The sequence below is a fragment of the Anoplophora glabripennis genome, unplaced genomic scaffold, assembly GCF_000390285.2.
Source record: "Anoplophora glabripennis isolate ALB-LARVAE unplaced genomic scaffold, Agla_2.0 scaffold1191, whole genome shotgun sequence".
Taxonomy (NCBI): Eukaryota; Metazoa; Arthropoda; class Insecta; order Coleoptera; family Cerambycidae; genus Anoplophora; species Anoplophora glabripennis.
In genome coordinates, this window is record NW_019417266.1 from 1 (window position 1) to 22,136 (window position 22,136).

Consider the following 22,136-nt stretch of genomic DNA (forward strand, 5'->3'; position numbering starts at 1 on the left):
ACTTTTGTTCTACACGTTTTACTTTTCAAGATTTCAGTACCTAAAAATGCCAGAAATTTCACCATTTTTCGGCCAGGGATATGGCCAAATTAATATGCGAAATTCTACTAAGCATCCCTTAGACATCAAGCAGTCGATTGCAATTCAGAAACTTCATAACCAATACGGTTTGTGGGTTTGGAGTTAGTGGGTTTGGGGTTTGTAAGCTTGGAGTTTGTAGGTTCGGATTTTGTGGGATTAGGGTTTGTGGGTTTAGGGATTGTGGGTTTGAGGTTTGTGGAATTGGAGTTTGTGAGTTTGAGTTCGTATGTATTCAAGGTTTCTGTGTATGAAGTTTCTGAACTGCAATCAACTGTTTGACGTCTAAGGGATCCTTAGTACATTTTCGCATATTAAGAGACTGATAAACTTAGAAATTTCAACATGTGATGTCTCAACGAAAAAAAAAAGATATTTGAGCAAACTCAATGGCATTCGAAAGAGGGAGCCTTGTACTTTTAAATTATGTGTATTTTTTTTGAAAAAGAATAGATGGCATTACTACATAACCTCAAATATGAAGGAAAACAGTGTTTTTTCACATTTAAGTTAGGATATCTCAAAACCTGACGTGATACAGCAATTCTGCGGCCAGATTCGGATTCAGCGCACCAAAATTCTTCGGGAATGCATATTAGTGTGTCTACTTTCCGACCCTTGTTGACCTGTAGAATTAATCAGTTTGGATAGTGGTAGTGAATCTGCTGTCGATTGAATTTCATTATTTACTAGATTGCAATCCAATGGTAGTTAATTGTTAAAACATATGTAATAGTATTCAAATGTAGTGCAGTTATGTATGTATTTACCTGATACAACGAATTCCCCGTAACGTAGGAATGAATATAGTGAGATCCGTATTTGCTAATGAAGTCGAGAACACTGGCCACATCGCCGCTTTTAATATTGTCAATCTCTTTGGCCACGTCGTCCACCAGGTGCACGTTATTCGGGATGCGGTCGAGCTTCACCGTTTCGCGAAACCTCGAGAGTCGCACAAGCACGTAACAGTGGTCTTTGATCACGAAGGAGGAGTTTATGCCCAGGTGTTTGGCCAGTGCCTCCGGCGCCCAGGAAGAGGTGAAGGCCCTCCACGGCTTGTCCAGCTTTTCGAAGCTGAAGTCCCGGAAGTAGGCCTGCAGCAACTGCCGGACGTTGTCGCAGAACTCCATGTGGAAGTCGCCATCGAAGACCCTCTTCTGCTTCTTAGGTACTCGGTCTAGTAGCGGGATGTTAGTTATCCGATCTAGATTGGAGAAGATGTTCACCGTGGGTTCTCTGAAGATCCATTCGGTACCGTTCCTTGGCACCACCTAAAAAAAAAGAAAATCATAATGGCGATTTACTTATTTACAAAGTTAAAAGCATTGCATGAAATTACAATAAGGGTATACTAGGATATTTTAAAGTGACAGTAAACTGATATTTCATATAAAAAAATGAGCAGTACAAAGGAATCTGGAGACTAAATCCACGCATGATGCATTTGCTGCACAAGGCTGTGGTAAAACCAAAAAACAATAGAACTAGAGATATCCAAACCTAGACTTTGCATCACACGTGCTATGGAAAGCATTTCAACCGCATCTACATGTAACTATTTGGAACGTCTCTCTCATCTTCAATTTCTTTATGTGGAGGGAAACAAGAATGGGGGCGTACAGGCTAAAATGTAATGACAATTGATGTGTGGAATAGCTCAAGGCATAACAAGAATAATCACAAATCCTCTGCTCGAAATGAAAACATCCCTTCAAAATTAAACATTGAGGTACTTAGCTAAACTAGGATGGTCATACAGAAACAACCTGCAAGTCTGTAACACTAGTGCGGTGTACAATGGATCCGAAATTGATAACGGAACTAGAGTAGGAATATTTGGTGCAAAATCGAGATTCAAAACATTTGTGGAAATTGGTACAGCTGTATTCCAAGCTGAATTATATGCCACTGAGATTTGTCAGAGAGAGAATATAAGGAGACATAATGGCAAAAAGATCTATATTTACTTCGATAACCAAGTCGTAACGAAGGCTTCAGAAAAACACATAACCACTTCAAAATTGGTCTGATACTACCTCCAATGCTTTTACTTTTTCTGGCTAACCACAGTGAGGTTATTCCTAAATGAAATTCGAATGTGAAAGAATGATAATGAAAAAATATGTACCTGAACCTGGTTTTGGAATACCAACACTGATGGCATTATTATAACTCGTTGGATGGAACTACAACACCGACAAGACAGTGGTAAAATCACTATGGAAAAAACTGAGTTCTGACATACTGCAATAAAGTAGATTACGGGATTGCTAACTGGTTACCGTAATTTGATGAAATATCTATAGCAATAGGCTTCAGCAGGTTCAGTGTCGAACCTCCCATATAATCTTTGAATGTGCTTTTAAATTTTGAAGGCTACAAACGTCTTCACTTATAGAATACAGACAGCAACACAACAAACTTATAGCCTGCAGTGTTGGGGCTCGCAATTCTCACTATCTGTACTAATTAATGAATGCATGAACGAATTGGGGAAATGGGGAATGAAGATAAGGTTATGTCAATGTCAGCTAAATCAAACATAAAAAATCACGAAAACAAAAAATTACTAGATCCTTCGTAAGAAGGCAAATTTTATTTGAAGTAAATATTGAGTATACCTATGGGTATTATATACAAATTCAATAAAAACGAACATAGATCGCAAAACGACATTTCTATTAAGAAATATTAGTCGCAACATAGAAAGGTTTATAGAAACTGTTGTATCTAGTTTTTCGGGATAGCTACCCACATTTGTTCAAGAAACTGTGGATACCCTCTACAAAAAAACTCTTTGGTGTAGATTTTAATCAATTGGACACCGTTTTTATTACCGTTTTAAATGTAAATTTCCAACCCGGTAATTGCTTTATCAAAGTATGGATTCATTACTAAACAAAAAGTAAGGAACTAACATTGGGATGAAAGCAGTCATCTTACATTTCATCATCAAGCCCAAAATAATTCAAGATTCACTTCTTCCTTGAGAAAGTTTGGCATGTTAATGACTCTACATACATGTATGAAAACAAAATGAAACTGAGACTAATACTAATACTTGATAAGTGAGTAAATTTGGTTAAAGCTATGCATACATCCTGAAATTTGATGTGTTGCAATCATATTGTTTGAATTCAACGCTTATGAGGCTCTCATTTGTTTGGACAAACTATCATAAGTAATCAGGCAATCGAGGCAGAGCAAAGTTGATTAAAAACTACACCAAAAAGATTCTTAGAGACCAAGTGAAGGATTACTAAAACAAAAAATTTTTGTAAGCAGTTTTGTAACTATGTTATTAAACAATCTCTGTTAAATGCCTTTCCGTTGTATATAGACGCATACTTTGAGTGTGTATGGGAAAAGGCTGAAGATTTGTAAAGACTATCACATTAGGAAAACAGAGAAAGCAGATACAAATACGGAACTACAAGCTAAGACAATGATTAGGACATAACCTGGAGAAAGTGAACGTTGTCAAAAAGCAATCTGAACTAATCAGAAATAGAAAATCGTACGTCCGTAGTTCATTGTTGTTGTCGTGAGTAACAGATTTATTGAATATTTTCATTTTGAACCGTTATGTTTAGGGGTATGACTATTTGTTGTTGCTAATACTTTTATCAATGGAAGACTTTTCTCAAATATATGAGTCTATCAAGGAAGTTCAATGAATTTAACATGGAACTAAATGAAGCACAAAGTAGTGTAAAACCAAACCAAATTAATTTGCATTGTAACCATCGATACTGTCTTGTCACGGTTTTAAAACTGTATAAGCATGATAAAGTAAATGTTACACGTGAAACGAAATTATGATCTTTATAATACAAATTTATGATAAACAATAAAAAAGCCGTAACAGCGATCAAGTATTTGCTATAAATTTCAATTACCTTTTCATTATTTGCTTGAGGGAATTTTAAAATCATTACCATTTTTTTCAATAACACAAAATAATATACAATATTTAGAAAATATTATTAAAATTCTCGTAATTCTATTGTAACTTGTGCAACAGATATTATAATTTTTTTAATTCCGCTTTATTTACGTTGAATGATTTTATGTATATACGAGTACTCTGGGTGCGTTCGTTGTGACATACAAGATGGTTCGTAAATAAACATATGTACAGGGTGCTATAAAAAGCTGTTAACTATAAATTCTATTAGCAAAAATAACCTGTTTATGCCACTTTTGATATAGGCGACCTTTTCAAGATGCATGATGCCAAAATAATTCTCAGAAAAGGCTTTTATTAATAACCCTGTTCAGTTAAAATTTTGCATAGATGATAGACGCTCGCATATGCTTTGTGTACTTTTGAAAAGAGAAAAACAAAAAAATCGAAGTGCGAACGAAGAAAAATGGAGTTGTACCTACCTACATATTATTCTTGGTATTTATTTTTGCGTACACCTATGATTCGAATGCATTCATTTTTCGACCAAGTGTCTGGGTTTCGTATTTTTTTTACTCACTTTTTCAATTTTCATTTGGAGATTGGTTTACGAGATCTTTGAATATGTGATACTGATCCTCGGGTTGTTTAATTTTCCTATTTGTCCCTTGAACCTTATAAAAACATGATTTTGTGTTACTTAATCCGATACGTTTTTGCATAACGTCTAAGAGCAAATGAACTTTACAATTGGGATTTTTCAAAAAAATCGTTTGTTATTTATTTGTCTTTAGCGCAAAATATATGGTATTAATTGGACAATTGTGAAAATTAGTTGCTGACGTTATATTCATAAATTTTCCAGCATATTTGGTAACGTCTCATTTTGAATACTTAATTTTTTAATATTGACTTCCAATTTTTAGCTTGTTTTCTGGGCTCCTATAATAAAATGTAAAATTTGGATTTTAAATTAATCCAGTTTTTTAATCGAGTAGATTATAGAATGTTTAATCAAAAGTCTTGCCAAAGTAAATAAAATACACAGCCTTAAAAACGTATATAAAAATATTCATACCATATACCCAAATCAGTCGTAATAGCTTTATAAAAATATTTTTGAACCAACAGAACAAACAATATATTAAAAGACAACTAGGTAATACCTCCTTTAATTTTAAGGCGCGTAAATAATAAATGGCATTTCGAAAGTCTTACTATTTTCGTCCAAAGAATCTGTAGTATATAGTTATTTTTTTGTAACACCTTGTAAAAAATCATCACTTTGTTAAGAAAATGGCAACTGTATCAGCATATTTATTTCAATTTCAACATCAGTTTCAAGATTCTTGTAAATTAACAGTAAATTTCACAAGGCATATCGTTAACATTTAGTGGACATCTGTTACATTCATATTTTTGCTTGTCCTACTTTTCGTTTGGCAATTGAAAAATATTCTTATTCTTTAAAGAAATTAATTCAATATGGCGTCCATAACAAAAATAAAAGTTTACTACCGCTCAGCACATATTTTTAGATACTGATAGCAAACATCGATTCCTCACTATTTTATATCAGACTACACATTTTTGTACTAAAATTTTGAAAAACAAGTGAAGTCCTACGACTAAAAAAAAGAAATAGCATAAAATCGGTTGCTTTCGAATATTTTCGGATCTATTCGGAATTTTCTAAATTTAAAAACCAATCCGTGATCGGCATAAAATTCGCTCATTTAAACATGTATGTAATATGTATCTGTTAAAATAAGAAGATATCTGTATTGGACAATTAAAAATTGTAACCCTGTATTTGCGATTTTTTTGCACAAACGTGCGTGTTTGTTGTTCGTATCTTCATCTTCGTATCGTATATTAACGATTGTTTCTATGTGTATGTGTATGTCTAACTAATCACATTACATCATTTACTAGGTCTTTCGACCCTTACTCTAATTAGAAAAAGTAGGTTATTTGCATACAACATACAAGACTGCAAATAGAATGTCATCTAAACAGCTGCCAACGAATCTCAGTGACACATCTAAACAAAACACACGGTAACGTTTCAGTAAATTAACAATCATAATCGTCACCTAATTAAAGTAACCTTCATCAGCTCACTTCCCCGACATCTGCTTAATTTTATAAAAAAAGGTTGTCTACGTGAACATAGTTCTGGATGGTATATTAAAATGCAATCAAAAATTGTAGTTTAATTTAGAAATAATGAATGAAAAGAACTGGGGAAAATTTTGTTTAAGTGATGTCAATTAACAGCAACAGGATCTATCTGCATATACATCGTAGCTCAATCTCAGCGAATAAATCAATATTATAGAACTAATCATTAAACCACCTGAAATATCGAGAATACTGGAATTACCTATGCATACATTAATTAATAAAATTATTGTTATTAAATATTCTATTAACTGATTAATTATCGTTAATCAGTACACTAATATACTACCGCCACATTCTTCTTTACCAAAATACCAAATCTATCTACGTCAAATTTATATATGCCAAATCATCAATATGTATAGGCAAAATGGTAAAATTCACTATTCAAAATCCACTCATATCAGAAATTTATTTGTACCAAATCCATGCTAAATTCAAAGCCAAATTCATCTATGTCAATATATCAATTTTAAATATATTGTCTATGTCAAGTTCATCTATTTATGCCAACTCTTTTATTATGCCAAAATTTGATATAAATGGATTTTTGTATAGTATAGATAGATCTGGGATACATGAATATGGCATTATGATACATAGGGACATAAGGACATAGATGTACTTGGTATTTTGGCACAGATGAATTTGGCAAATCTATTTTTATCTATACCAAATTCATGCCGGTTTAAAATCTGATATTCATAGTTTACAGCGCTAGCTTACGGTGTTCAATGCAAGTAGCTATTGTCTAAATGAGTTACTAACTTTATAATCAGAAAGTTAACACTTGCATTGAACTATAACTGCACAAGGTAACCTATATTGGTCTGAAATCGGTTTTATGTATGAGAGAAGTAACGGCATTAGAAAAAGAAACATGAAAAGGGAACTTACAGACCCTCTAAGTTCTCTATCGCAATTAAAGCCTGATTTGACCAAACGCTCTATTTAACGTTGAAAGTATAGTAACATAATTGTAGATATACAATCTGCAATTTTACATTTTATAATTTTAGAGCAATTTAAAAAACACACGCTTGTTCATAAATTAGTTTTTAATTTTCTACACCTAAAATTGACGCTTATTTTCCAAGCACAGAATACTTACGATGCCTTTAACCGTTTCCTGGCATTATACTATGTCTTGCGTGACCATAATAAAGAAAGGAAGTTGAACAATTTAAATCTGATTTTACCCTACATCTTTGGAATTACTTCTTTCAAGGACAACACGTCGGAGCATAAAAATTCAATTCCATTTACAGCGTACACAGAGATTCCGTAAAAAAAATATAAAAAAATTTCTAATCAATGTAGTTACGCGAAAATTACTGGCGACAGGAAAGAGCTATCAGCTTGTTTGATAGCAATTAACCAAGGCAACGACACGGGATTTGTGTAATTAACATATGAAACCAGTGATATATGAAAATAAATTTAAAAAAATCTCAAAGGTGCAGTGGAATCTTCATAAATATAGAAAATTTTACGAAAAATTGAGGAATATCTTAGAATGTCTGCGTTGTAAAACTATTTTATTAATTGACAAAATTTAAAATAAATTGTATTGAAAAAAGTAAAATTAAAATAGGCAATTACTTTAGTTCTTACAGGGTTCTTCACGGTAAGTGGCCTATTAAACGTTTTAGAGGAAATACAAAGACAATATGACTTGCTTTTCGGAATACACACAGAACATAAGATTGCACTACCTTTCCCTGTCAAAATTACCTGAAGAAAATTGTACTAGGTGTCCCATTTTTCATGTTACATTTTGAAAACTTTAAACCGACAAACATTTTTAAATTGAAAAGGAATACCCTGTATGTTTCTGCATCATATTATAGAAAATCAAATTACCTTTTCACCGATATAGGCATTGTAGGGGTTACAGTTTAAATTTTCTCAGATATTTGCGGTTTACTTACTTTCTCAAGAATATTACGTTAAAAATATCATCAAATGTGCCATGAAAGGCAAATATTGGTACTGTCATTCAGTATTCTACAAGTATCAAGTCATCAAATACATCAAATGCAAAATAATTATTGATGAGATTGAGATTGAAGATATGTATTTTGAATTTATTTTATATCCATGGAACATTCACCATGAATCAAAATTATTAGCTGTACTTCTATGATTTGGTATTTTGCAAGTGAAACAGAAGAATAATTAATTAAATGGTTTCGGTTGGTTTTCTTAGAATTTTTCTCTAATTTTTAATGTTGTCGTAAAAGTTTTTAAAGAATTACAAAGACAATAAATAAGATAATTTCAAATAACTAATAAATGCATTATTATAATTTTATGATATTTGGAATGAAGTTAAGAGGATACTATAATTTAAAATTTTGGTTACTTAATCAAAGGATGCTTATTTGTTCCTTATTGTACTTGCAGTTACTAATAATTGTATCCAAATGGAAGGAAATTAGGTATTATTTTTATGTAAATATACCCCCTCATTATTTGGATGGAACAAACGTGAAACAACGCACTTTATTAATGTAATTATGAAAAAATTCAATGGTCTACAAAGAACTCTATTGTATGTAGATGACCGAGTTTTATTCGCGTCCAATTCTTCAAATTCTACATAATACCAAATCATAGAGATGCAGCTAATAATGATTCATGGTGAATGTCCCATGGATATAAAATAAATTCAAAATATCTTTCTTGTCGAGAAAGTACTTGATACTTGTAGAATACTGAATTTGATGATATTTTAATATTATTGAAAATATAAGTAAACCACAAATATCTGAGAAAATTGAAACTGTAACCCCTACAATGCCTATATCGTGAAAAGAGAATTTTATTTTCTATAATATGACGCAGAAAAATACAGGGTGTTCCATTTGAATTTAAAGAGTTTTGTCGGTTTTAAGTTTTCAAAACATAACGTGAAAAATGATACACTCAGTATAATTTTCTTCAGGTAATTTTGATAGCGGAAGGTAGTGCATCTTATGTTCTTTGTGTATTCCGAAAAACAAGTGAAAGCTCCCAGAACGAAGAAAGATATAAGGAATTTTCGAAACGCTTGCATCTTTTTATAAAATGTCGATTATCTCGAAAACGGTTAGATTTAGGTACAGGGAAGCTTTAACATTTTTGATTTATTTTTAATTTACCTTGTCGATAATGCAATAATATATAGGGTGTTCCATTTAAAATAAGGAAGTAGACAGATACTTCCGGTATAACCGGAAGCGCAACGTTGATGGCATTACTTTTATTGAAGAGAACATATCTGATAACTCCAGTAAACAAAATTTCAGAGTCCTATTGTCTTTGGTTCCTCTGAAACGTTTAATAGGCCACTTACCGTGAAGAACCCTGAAATCAGAAAGGACTAACTATTAGAAAAACTGCTTTTTTGGGACAAATATACATATAACGATGTATTTTACGTGATTCTATTTGTATCAGCTTGTATTACCGAGATTATCAAGACCAACCCGTTACATTTGTATAACTATATAATTCTCTGTATCAACCATCAAACAAAATCTACCAATATAGAATTTAACAGTACACTACGATTTTTACTTCTAGTTTAACGCACATTAATGGAGTCACAACAATTAACTTTTTTTAAAATAAGCGTGCCTAATTACGCTTCTGGAACGAATAACAGGATACACAATAAGTCGTGACTTAGGAATTACTGAAAAAGTTTATGTTTATGACTGCGAATACTAAGTAGTGTTATATAACGGATGACATCAAGAAATAACAAATTCATCAAATTTACAATACGTTGTCCTTCACATCTTGGCTGCGCAGAGTAGTAAGAACATCTTAATTATTCTTGAACAGACTTTTATTCAACATTTAACTCTAATTCTAATTCTCATCACTGACATAAAAAAATAATCACTTCGAAGCAATATTAGTCCCACCACAATTGTTATTATAAAGATCAAAATCTATAATAAACACGAAAATTTGAAGTTTCTTTATATTAATAGGTACATTTATACAGGGTGGTCTGTAATGATTGGGCAATAGAGTAACTATAGATTCTAGGCATGAAAATAATGAGTTTAGGTAAATCTGCCTTAACAAAATATTGCTCGTTTAAGAGAAGTGTTAAAGATTGATTTTAGATTTATTATTTATTATAAAAATTGTACAATTTAAAAACATTTAAAATTATTTAAAAAGCCAATGTCGTACGATTTTTTTTCAAAAACGGTCCTCTACTCCTCTACGCCACTGGAGTGTATTTTGGGATGGAAGTTATCCATGAAAAAATAGTCCCTACTAAAAAAATGTCATCCCCTAAATTTTATCTCTAAATATTTTTTGCCAGTGAAGTTACAGTAAAAATCATATAAATATTTGAAACACCCTGTATCTCCGTAGGGAAACGTCAGGACAAAAGTTGATTATTTTCATCCGTAGAATACGCCATTAAAGTTTGGCAAACCTTAATCATTAACACCCTGCATACTGCTACCGATATCTTCTCAAATGCGTTCAACATCTACAGAGGGTGTAAATGAAGTATTTAACTGAACTGTACAGAAGAACTATACTGGATATTAAACTAGCCAATAAAGTTCAAATAAATGGATCTCTGGAAAAGCTTCGCTTTCAAGACAAAGAGAGTTCAAAATTAATGAAAATGTTATATCATTCCATTAATAATGTGATTACTTACATGACTATTATACAGAGGTTTACCTCTGGAACAAAGGTTGTTACAAAACATATCCTCAGATTTTAGCTACGAGCAGATTATACGAATGATTTTAGGAGGGTTTTGTTAAAGTAGAAAACTCTTTTTTAGATTATTTTCTAGACGAAAACTATTTTAGTTAAAAGTCAACTCAAGTTTCCTTCTTGAAAGTTCTACTATTAGTCGGGAAACCGCGAACAAATTCAAAGAACTAGAACTAACACCATAGTCGTAAACAGGTTGTAAGGTAAATGCCCCAATGATCGAGCTTGTCTCAATTATCGACATAGCATTTTATTTCGCAACTAAAAAATAGATGAAAAATTTGTTGGAAATATCAGTATTCTATTCAAAAGTTTGTTTATTAATATTATAATAACAATTTCTAAACTACAGCACTAAACAGTTAACGTCATATTGAAAAAAATGTTCGTTACCATGTAAGACTTTAATTTAAGTCCAAGGCCATGATTGTAGTTCTGTAAATGAGCTCTAATAATCATCCATTTACATATGTCATCTAATCACAATATTTATGTACACTATCTAGTATTTATCTGTTTTTCAAGGTGTAGAAATTAAATTTTTTAAATCAGAACCTACATATTTTAGTGCTCGTTTTATAATAAATAATATTGTCGGTATTAGGTACCCGCAACATGCAATTTGTCCTGAATTCGGTAGTTCCGATTAGGGCCAAAATTCAAATAATAAAAACTGCGTTAAAGAACACTGACACCATTATAGGCAGCTTTCCAATTGAAGAAAATATTCCAATATTATTTATTCAAGACAAATTCCCTATAGAAAAATTGAAAAATATAAAACAGATACATATATAAATGTATACTTAGTGGCATATTTCATACTGGTCTTCGTCTAAAGTGGCCTGTCATAAGGCGGGTATCCACTTGTGGCAATGCTCCGTAACGTAACAACGAACATGTTACGGCCTGTTGCAAAAGGTGACACGGTTCGCTGCGAAAGTATGTGTGGTTTTGGTCGTATAATTTATTCCGTAACGTAACAAAATAAGGTTACGAGACGACACAGGAACATAAACTCGTAGTATGAACTTGACTGCAATAATGGATTCGTCACTGCAATTGCAGTTAGCAGCAGCGTCATATATTTTTTATTCATCATACAATTTTGAAGAATAACAAACGGAAATCTCCGAAATTTTTTTCTTTACTCCACTCCATGGCAAAAACACAGAAAAACACACTCTTTCTTGTCACTGTAGAAAACAGACTGCAACGATACGGCGAACAGGGTAACCCCGTCTCAACATGTGGCAGAAAGTACTGTTGCATCCCTTTGATGCGACGACTAAAAACCGACAAATGATAGTTCGTCCCGGATTAGTTACGCGTGCCAAATTTGTTACACGTGCCATGCAACAACTTTCCGTTTCCACTAGCTGTAACGTAACATGTTCGGTGTTACGTTACGGGGCATTTGACACAAATGGATACCCACCTATAAGTTAAGAACAAGAATAAAAGTCAATAACTTCTTTGAAGGTTTGAAATATTGTTTGATAATTTTCGAGATAATTTCAACATGCCAATAACGTGTTTTTTCAATAGTGCAGCCTGGAGCGTAAAGCCGTATTTTTTATATACATATATTTATTTAATAGTTGGTCTATGAGTTGTCTCTTTACAATACCTTCAGTATACTTCATGAGATACTGGATTAGTTTAATACCTTTGAAGTTGGTAGTGTTAAAAAATTGTATATAAGATAAACTATATGACCAAAAGGCGATGAAATTTTAAATTATCAGAGACAAGACGCGATAAAGTCTAATGCTGTCTTTTAATTATTATCAAATTTAAAATAGCTTGGAAAGAAAATTACTAAACATACAGTCAATAACGAAATGTTCCAGACAAATTATAACTTTTGTTGTTAATTTGTGGCATAGAATCCCTCAAACAAAAATTCCAACAAGCATTTTAATTACATTCTGCATTTCCTTAAATGATTGCCGAGAATTAAAAGCGTATAAATTCAACAGTCAGATTTTTCTTTTGGGAAAATCGTTCGGCCGCGTTGATTTCTATTTTTTATTTGCCATAACGCTATCGAAGATTTTTTAAATGAAAACATATTTTTTTAATCCGTTTCCGAAAGACTTTTTAAAATAACTTTCCAGCGAACCTACATATTAAGGTGCATATCGACCGGCAAGCACCCCGAACAATTCGTGTAGCATTAGCGTCATTTAACTTTGTTCACGTTCACGTCAAAATTCCCGACAACTGTCGCCAACTTGATAAAGATTCTTGACGAACCTCAATTTGATGTAGATAATTGAAATGTTAACATCAATTTTGCATTATTCATAGAGTGACGAGAAAGTTATATTGCTTATTGGAAAATATCGGAAAAATAAAGTTTGTGGAATGTTAAATTAATTAAATACAGAAGTAACAAAAAAAAAGAATGAGGTGTAAAATAATTAGCAGGATAAATAGGTCGCTTAAAGTCGATAGTCGATATACGATAAAAGTTTCTAAACACGCCTGCATTCCCTAGTCTGTGAAGATGATTTCGCTGACATTTAGAGAATATCTTGAACAATATATGTAGTGTAATCTTGATTGTTTCGTACGATGACATATTCATTCATTTATAAACGCGGAACACTGAATGAACTTCGTGACAAACAACATAAAACGCAAAAATTTAATTTTTAGACATCAACGTGTGCTCGCGACCTGTCTGTGAGGTGTACGCGAGCTGATCGCAAACAACATAGGCGGGATTGAGGGGGGGCAATAGGTATGCTTGCAAAAGCATACCTATTGCCAATAATAAATTTCTTGCAACTTTTCTAATAGCTCCTCGAAAAATATTTTAAATGTAGGCGTTGATTCATAGCAGTTTTATTTTTATTACAAAAATTGAGGTAAATGCAGTTGTTATGCGAAATCTGCCGTAAAGTTGGAAGTAAAACAGTTACGGTTTTAACATTTTAATAAACGTAGCGCTGTTTAGGAGGTAGATGGAAATTGAAGGTGTATTATGACTTCCTACTCAAAATCACCTCCACCCCATATCAGTAAAAAATTTGAAAAATTTTCAAACAAAAAAAAACATTAAATATTAAATTTATCACTATAGTACTATATATTTTTCACTTTTTTTATCAACACTTCATTAAAGCATGATTGTTAAATATTAATAAGTCGACTCCTATAGTATGTATACACAGTAAAATGTTATACAATTAAGTGTGAAACCATTATTCAGAGTGTTCCGAATTACATGCGCAAATTATTACCTGGTGATAGAATACCTTAAACTAAAAAAATGTTCTTATACATATAATCCTTAGAAAACTTCGTTCTCGAGATACAGAGTGTTGAAATTTCAGATTTATTTAAAAAATTTCTTTAAAAAATTTGACGTAGATAGATAAAACTTGAGGTAATGACTTAACTCTTTTTTGAATAACTATTTTTTAAAATATTCCTTGGACATAGTTGAATAATTCGAATACAATGTTACCATTAGAAGATCATAATTACATTATATTTTTCTCCATAATTAGGGGCCACTACCCCAAGGTTTATCAATCTATACCACACAGTTTAAGAGATTTATGTGTTTTTTTTGACCCGACATCACCTAAATGAAATATTTTTACAACAACCATGTGACACATTAGATATTCGAGTTTTACTTGTTTTAATTTTTTTTTAATAATTTTTGAGTATCACTTATTTGTATAGTCTTATATTTTTAGTAAATGCATTTATAAACTAATTCTGGTATTCTTTATTATAGTAATATGATTGCATTTACTAAAAAGTTTTGAATATATGTACAAAAAAAGTTATTAAAAAAAAATCAGTTTAGTACAATATTGACAAAAGTATATTATAAGTTGTTCACATGATCTTGACATCTTCTATTCCTATTCGATTTTTGCATTTTAGCTGGTTGCATATTCTTTTCAACTTCCACATTTGCAATTTTGTTAATTATTATTGTCACTTGAAAACACAGGTGTATGGCTCACCCCAAAGAAATTTAAGCGTCTGTCACAAGTGACACACAAGCTTCGGTTTCGCACTAAAACTGTATTAAATTCTTAAAGAAAAACACATTTTAGGAAGCTATTGGAAACCAAAATATACAAGTCGAATATATTGAAAAATATACATACTCATTTCAAAATTGTTAGGATCTTGAAAGTAAAATGTTCTACGACCTAAATTTATATGAACCAGGTAACATTTGACGTGTGCATTTCGGGACGCCCTGTATAAAAATAAACAATTAAAAATAATAGGAATGTTTGCCCGTTTTTCTCCAAAAAAAAAAACGAATTTATGTGATAATTTAAGGACGTGGGCAGATACAATTTTTCAAAAAAAATACAAGGATTGGGGGATAGATTGTATGAAATAACTGAATTATAAATACCTTCATGGAGAGGCTGAGGTATCCGTAGCGGGTGAAAATGTCGATGGAGCGGCCGACCTTTAACTCACTGTGGTCGTCGTCCCCGTAGGCCGTTAGAGCGGTCAGCAGCACGAGCAGTTGCGCTCGGCCCCACATTCTCGCCGCGACTGACACCTGAAAAACATGAAACGGCTGAAGGTAGTGGCGACTGACGAGGCCTTGGATGCGCCTCTGGTGTGCCGCGCTCCGGATCGCACTCCGGTTTTTAAACAAAAAACAATAAATAACTTTTGAATATGACAAACGTCAGGTTATCGCTGCTTACGGTCGCACCAGGGCAGTAGGAAGTGAAGGAACTCTGCTTGTTTTGATAACTTCTGTGCGCTGCATGTCCAATGAGCCGCAGACAAACACGGACAAGGGTGTACAAAAGAATTTAGCTGTGCAAAGCAAATGAATAGGTAAGGTTTTGGTACGGAGAAAAGTCTAACTATACTGCTGTACATTCATTGAAAATAGTTAATTATTATTACGACCACACAGAGCTATGCTAGCTAGATTTATGCTCCTTAATGCGTATTAAAAACGACCCCACCACTGTTTTAAACAAACGTTGCAAATAAAATACTTTAAGGAGGTTCGATACCGGAAAAAAAAATGGTAAAAAAGTTTTCAAAATCATTAAAATCTGTTAATAAATATGCCAATTGCCTCGTGTAACAATATCAGATCGATTGCCAATATAGTTTTTTTGAAAAATGATATTAAAAATTATACTCTTTTAGACAGGCTCTTATGCGAGTTTGGAAAAAACTTTAATCAAACATGAATATTGCTCTTAAAAATGGTTAGAATAGGGAAAATAAAATTGTAACTAAAGAATTAAATATTACTAAACATTTTAAAACAATAAAAATATGCACTTACAATGTAAGTATTGAGAAATGGAATGATATTTTAGCTGCTTCCCTTTTGCAGGCAACTGAGTACATATTACACGTGAGGTGAGTGTACTCACATCAGTTGTTTCTGTTGTGATTCATCTTGTAAAAGGAACGACCATATGAGTTAAATGTAAATAAACCATATATAAACTTAAATGCGAAATATTATTATTGAAAAGACGTTATAAATCATAATACTTACATATTATTTGCAACTTTCAGCTTTTAAAAACAAACCTAATCGTGCCTAATCGCACTTTAAATAACTGAGCACAAAATGAGCCAAGTGAACAAGCTCTCAAACTAATGCAGATAGCAGTAAGTGGGGGTAAAAATTCTCAGTTCAAACTCACTTCGGAAAATTAAAAGAAACGCACAATTAACTGAGTCATGACGTCACATGTGATATTAATGTGATTTTTCTTGCAAAAGGGAAGCAGCTATAACGTTTTGACAAATTTCAACAAACATCTGATCCAATGAAAGGAAATATGGCAACATTGTACGCTGTATTTAAGGCGTTGACTGACGCGCTATATTTGAATAGCTCGATTATAGACTATAAAATTATTCCAGCGAAAACATAAGTAGTAATAATTAATATTAAATACATTTTTCGCGATCTAATGCAATACAATAGCAATTTCAAACAAAAATTGAAAGGATCTCTTTGCAAAACGAACAGTATAGATGTTCTGTCATAATCTTCAATTTGACAAGACGACATCTCACTAACATACACTGAGCTTCTTGATAGTTATCATATGGATTCTCAGTTTGCACATTTTACTTTTTTCTTATCAGTCCCGCACATTCTGTTTTACATTTTACATTGCTTTTCATCATTACTTTCCCTTTGTATCTTGGATGTTCATTCATGTTTACGGAATACGGGCAAAGCACAGTTGACGTAATGACAGTTGATCCAACTTTTGCCACCACGCCACGGCAATGTTGCCAGATTTCACCAATAATTTTACAAGCTCTTTAATGAATAAATAGACACTTTTATTCAAATAAAAGTTAATTGCCGTACATTAAACACGAAAAATATATGCAAGCTAATATGTGCTGTATATATTTCATTCGTATATATTATATTTAGTTCGCTCAAATTAGTTTATGTAAGGTTGGTACTACAACGAAACTACCGTGTATAAGCATAGGCTTCCCTCCCGCACCGCCTGCCCCGCAAGAGATGTATCGAACCTCCTTAAGCTCGCTACAGACTTGGAGATTTGTAAGAAACGGTATATGCCGTAACGTGAGGCTTATTTTAGGTCTATGTATCGATACACACACTGCAATATGAACTAGTACAAGGTTACTGCACCAAGATGCTTCTTTCGTGAAAATAAATATTTACCATGAGTGTTACTATTGATGTTTGTTTAATTAAAAAGAAAAGAAGGGGAAACATTTGTGCAAAATGTGGTTAATGAAAAAGGAATTGTCTCCCGTCGTTGGTCGGATCTAGACAGCACGGAACAGTATGAGACAGTCCTCCAGACGAGACGGTGAAGTAAGCCTCTCGATACGGTATCGCGATACCGACTGTTGATGCAAATCTCCAAGTCTGTAGCTAGTCGAGGAAATAAAGCACAAAAAGAGCCGAAATCTCCGAAATTTTTCGATCAAGTCGTATCAAGATGGCGTTTTTTGCATTCGCTTTCTAAAATTATGTGCAAAAAATGTATCAACTTTGTATTATGTGTTTCGGCCAAATTACATTTGTACAGTGCAAAATGCATCCGGAAAAATGCATTTTTTAAAGTCACTTAGAAAAAATTCATAACTCGGCTAATAAGAATAGAATATTTTGAAATTAAAGTTAATAGTTGATTATATTAGGATAAAATGGAGTTAGATTATATTTGAGTTAAATTAAATTGAAGTTAAGAGTAGGTTAGAAATGGCAATTGATTTGGAAATAAATGATTTTGATTTGTTTTTGAAACAACACTTGCATACATTGTGACATTTATTCAATGTATTCCCTCTACTTTCATCCTGCATACTTTAAATGAGATCAACAATTCCAAACAAGTTATTGCAGTATTAACGGCAGTCCCAAATATATTGAAAATTCACTGTTTATTGATTTTTCTGGCGATGACGCCGATTTCAAGGTCCAGGTTCCGGTACACCAGGTGTCCAGGGGGTGGCCGCCGACGCCAGATTCGAGAAGAGCACCCCGAAAAAAACCCTTATGCGATTTTCGGCTCGTTTACAAAAATTTTACAGGAAAACTCCCGGTGATGACGTCCATGTCTAGGTTCCGGTGCATCAAGTATCCGGGAAGTGCTCGCCGACGCCAGATTAGGAATCAGCCATCTGAAAAACCCCCGGGTGTCAAGTCTGGTTGCATTTAAGAGTGAAATTCAGGAGAAGCCTCGGAGATGACGTTCATCATTAATCCTAAGCTCCAGGTCGTCGATGGACCAATTTGAAGGTGATTTTCGCGATCAGCGACCTCGAAAATCCTCAGGAATCTGAGCCCATTCCAGGCATTATTAACCAATTTATGTTTTTTCTAAGTGAGTTTAAAAAATGCATTTTTCCGGATGCATTTTGAACTGCACAAATGCAATTTGGCCAAAAAACATAATACAAAGTTGATTTTTTTCACATAATTTTACAAACCGAATGCAAAAACCCCATCTTGATACGACTTGATCAAAAAATTTCGGAGGTTCAGTGCTTTATTTCCTCGACTAAGCAGGCTTTACGGTTATAGCGTGAAATGGTACAGTGTTGCAAGATTGTAATTTTTCTCAGGGTATCTAAGGAAATTAATTTGATTTAGAATTGTGCTGTGTGATTATTGCGGTTATTTAGAATAAAAAAAACTATAAAACAATATATATTTTTAACATTTATTTGTTAACATTCACTAAATTGTGGAAATAACCGTATTATATTTTTAAGTGTAAGTGTCAATAACATCACCGTCGCTAAAATGAATCGCATTAACTTAAGATTAATATAAATTTAATAATATTTTTTAATTTTATAATTTTTTTCGTATTTTTGGATGTAAAATCTACTCTAGAATTCTCTGAACAACATTTTGCAACACCATGTATATTTTAAGTACTTAGTAAATATTCAAAGTAAAATAAATGTTTATCTATGAAGTCGATAACTAATATTCCAAGCTTTAAAAAGTGTAACTCACAAACCGTATGTTTCTTTATATTATTTGTAACAGAATAACCAAATCAGGTACATGAAAAGCGATTGTAATATGATTTGAAAAGGTTTAACTATACATTGAAGAATTGAAAGTTAAATGGTTAAAGCTTGAGAATAAGAACAATTATATATCTGCATTACCTAACGACAAATGTCACTTCTAAACAAAAAAAAATTGTTGTCTAATTAAATTTAATATTCACTTTTGCTTACTGAAAAGTATTTATTGGGAAAGCAGATAATTCAGCAGATAATAATTCAAATAATTTTAAAATGAAAAGAATTACCTGAAACAAACGCCCAAAATAAATGTTCTAATCAGATATCAAATATTCATTCTTGATTTGTTCTAATAAAGAAAGTTTTACGAATTATCGTATGCAAAATTACGAGCAAGTTTAATGAACGATTATTATTTTGCCAGTTGCAGATAAAATTATCAATTATCAAATTCATGCTTTATATGTGATGTTAATTTTACTAAACTAACTAAACTTCATTAAAATGACTGATTGATCCGTTGAGGAAATTCAGTTTTTTGAAGAAGTAGGTAATTGATAATATTTCCCAATGAGGGAGTCTTCTTCCCAAATAACTCTTGATGATTTTACCACTGTACCAGGCTTATATTTTAATGTTCTTAGATTATGGTAAAATCCAGTGGATGGAATGTAAAAATAATTAGTTTCAGATTCGAACATTTTAAAAATACGCAGAAAAAATGAACACACTAATCAATTTTTTTTTGAAAGATATTTAAAAAGGTTGTTTTTCAGCGCGGAATGTTAAAACTAACTAACTTTTTAAACTAAAAAAATGTCTATAGTTTTGCCATGAAGATAAGTTTTCAGATTGAAGTACATATTATGTAACTTGACATCATCCATTGGTACTTGCTTGGCGGGTATATGTTTCTATTGTCATATATAATTTAAATTCAATACAAAAGGCCAGTAGCCGACAGCAAACGTCGACCTTGTATCTTTACATTATTCATTGTTATAACAGCTTTATAGATATAGGTCAAGGTCACTATATTCTGCATTTATTGCCTATTCATAATACATACAACTCACATATATGGGAAATTGTGAGGATTTTTCTAATCAACATAAAACTGATTATACCACATTCATTAATGAGACCCATGCAAATATGTTTTATGTCTTTAAATCAACAATTCTTGCGTCACCTACTTTTTCTTCAAAATTTTGATCACAAAAAATGTGGTTTTTCCAAAATACCTTATTATTGAAATGTTAAAAATCAATTTTTTTCAAATATTTACAAAGTTAGACTATAAAAGTTGATTTGAGAGTAATTTTACAAATTCATAAACGAAGTGATAGAAATTTTTTTATTTAAAAACTATTTTAAATAATATAAATGCAGTCATTAAACGAATAAAAAATGTGTGTATTTTTAGGACCTAAGCTTGTAAATTTTTGTATATACTGTATTATACAATAAATATTCTAAGCAGTTTTTTCTAGTGAAACACCTAACTTATAAACCCAATGCTTAATGGTATGAAAAATGTATAAACCTACATCAAATATCATTTGAGATAATTACATGTTAATAAACCGTTAAGAATATATTTTTAAATGAACTTTTTCCTTAAAATGTGGTTTAAGAGTGTAATGTGCTTTATTATAAAGACATACTTATTTGCCGTTCTGTGTACAAAATGAAGTTTTACCTAATATAAATCAGAAACTGAGATGAATCAACAAAATCTCTTTTGTTCTATTATATCTAAATCACAAGTCAAAATCTTCTACACAGGAAATATTAATATATTATCGATGCAAAATTGTGTGTTATTACCCTGTAGTTGTCCTAGTTAAGAAATAATTTATACATGTTATATAAATAATTTAGTATGATTATAATTAAATAAGGTCATCGCACTTTATATTTATTTAATTTATTAAATAAACAATTTAAAGTAAATTAAAATTTAATGTTTTTCAACTCTTGCGTACTTGCATAACTATTGTAATACTTTAACCCAAAATGCAAAGGATTTAAAGAAATTTGAAAATAACTTCATGTATATATATTTTTTTAAACAAGCTTTTAGTCCCACCATGCATCGTCATCCAAACTAAACATGTATGCAAAATTTCAGCTCAATCGGTTGGGGATAACTGTTTTAAAATTCAGTTGCAAGATTTGATCCATACTAACAAGGCAAGTTAAATAAAAGCTTGTAAAATAGACAACTTTGCGTTATGGATACCACTAGGTATAGTAGGATCATATTCGATGCAAAGTAATAAATCGTTGCCTGTCAAGAGATCCAGTGCAGCACGGTTTTAAGGGGTTTAGAAATTGAATAATTTCTTTATGCATTATGAAGGGATGAAGGGATCAGTTCACGTCTGGCACCCCTGTTCATACAAAAATTTATTTAATATAAATCCAATTTGTTTTTTAAATTCCACATATGTACCATTTTACCTGTGTACGCGATACTGTTGTTTACTTGTTTTTTGGAGGAGGTTCATCTTACGCGTCCTAAAAATAATGACACGATTTTTTACTCTTCTTTGCATCGAATGCGATTCTACTATAGAACAATACATCGACATACTTTAGATTTTTGGATTTTTAACGGAACTTTTCTATATCTTATATTTTTCGATTCTATACAATTTTTGTACCCAATGTATCTAAAAGAATTTCAGAAAATGTAATGTTT

The 22,136-nt window shown here is 32.0% G+C and overlaps 1 protein-coding gene across 1 annotated transcript in view; it reads right to left on the reverse strand.

The window, feature by feature from the left end:
- Positions 1-767: 767 nt before the first annotated feature.
- The window catches only part of LOC108915515 (torso-like protein), a 60,958-nt gene continuing 39,589 nt past the window's right edge, over positions 768-22,136 (reverse strand). Inside the window, exons 2-3 of the mRNA XM_018721569.1 lie at positions 15,312-15,464; positions 768-1,352 (exon numbers count right to left, since the gene is read on the reverse strand). Coding sequence (XP_018577085.1) covers positions 768-1,352; positions 15,312-15,464 — 738 coding nt within the window. The remainder of the gene's footprint in view (positions 1,353-15,311; positions 15,465-22,136) is intronic.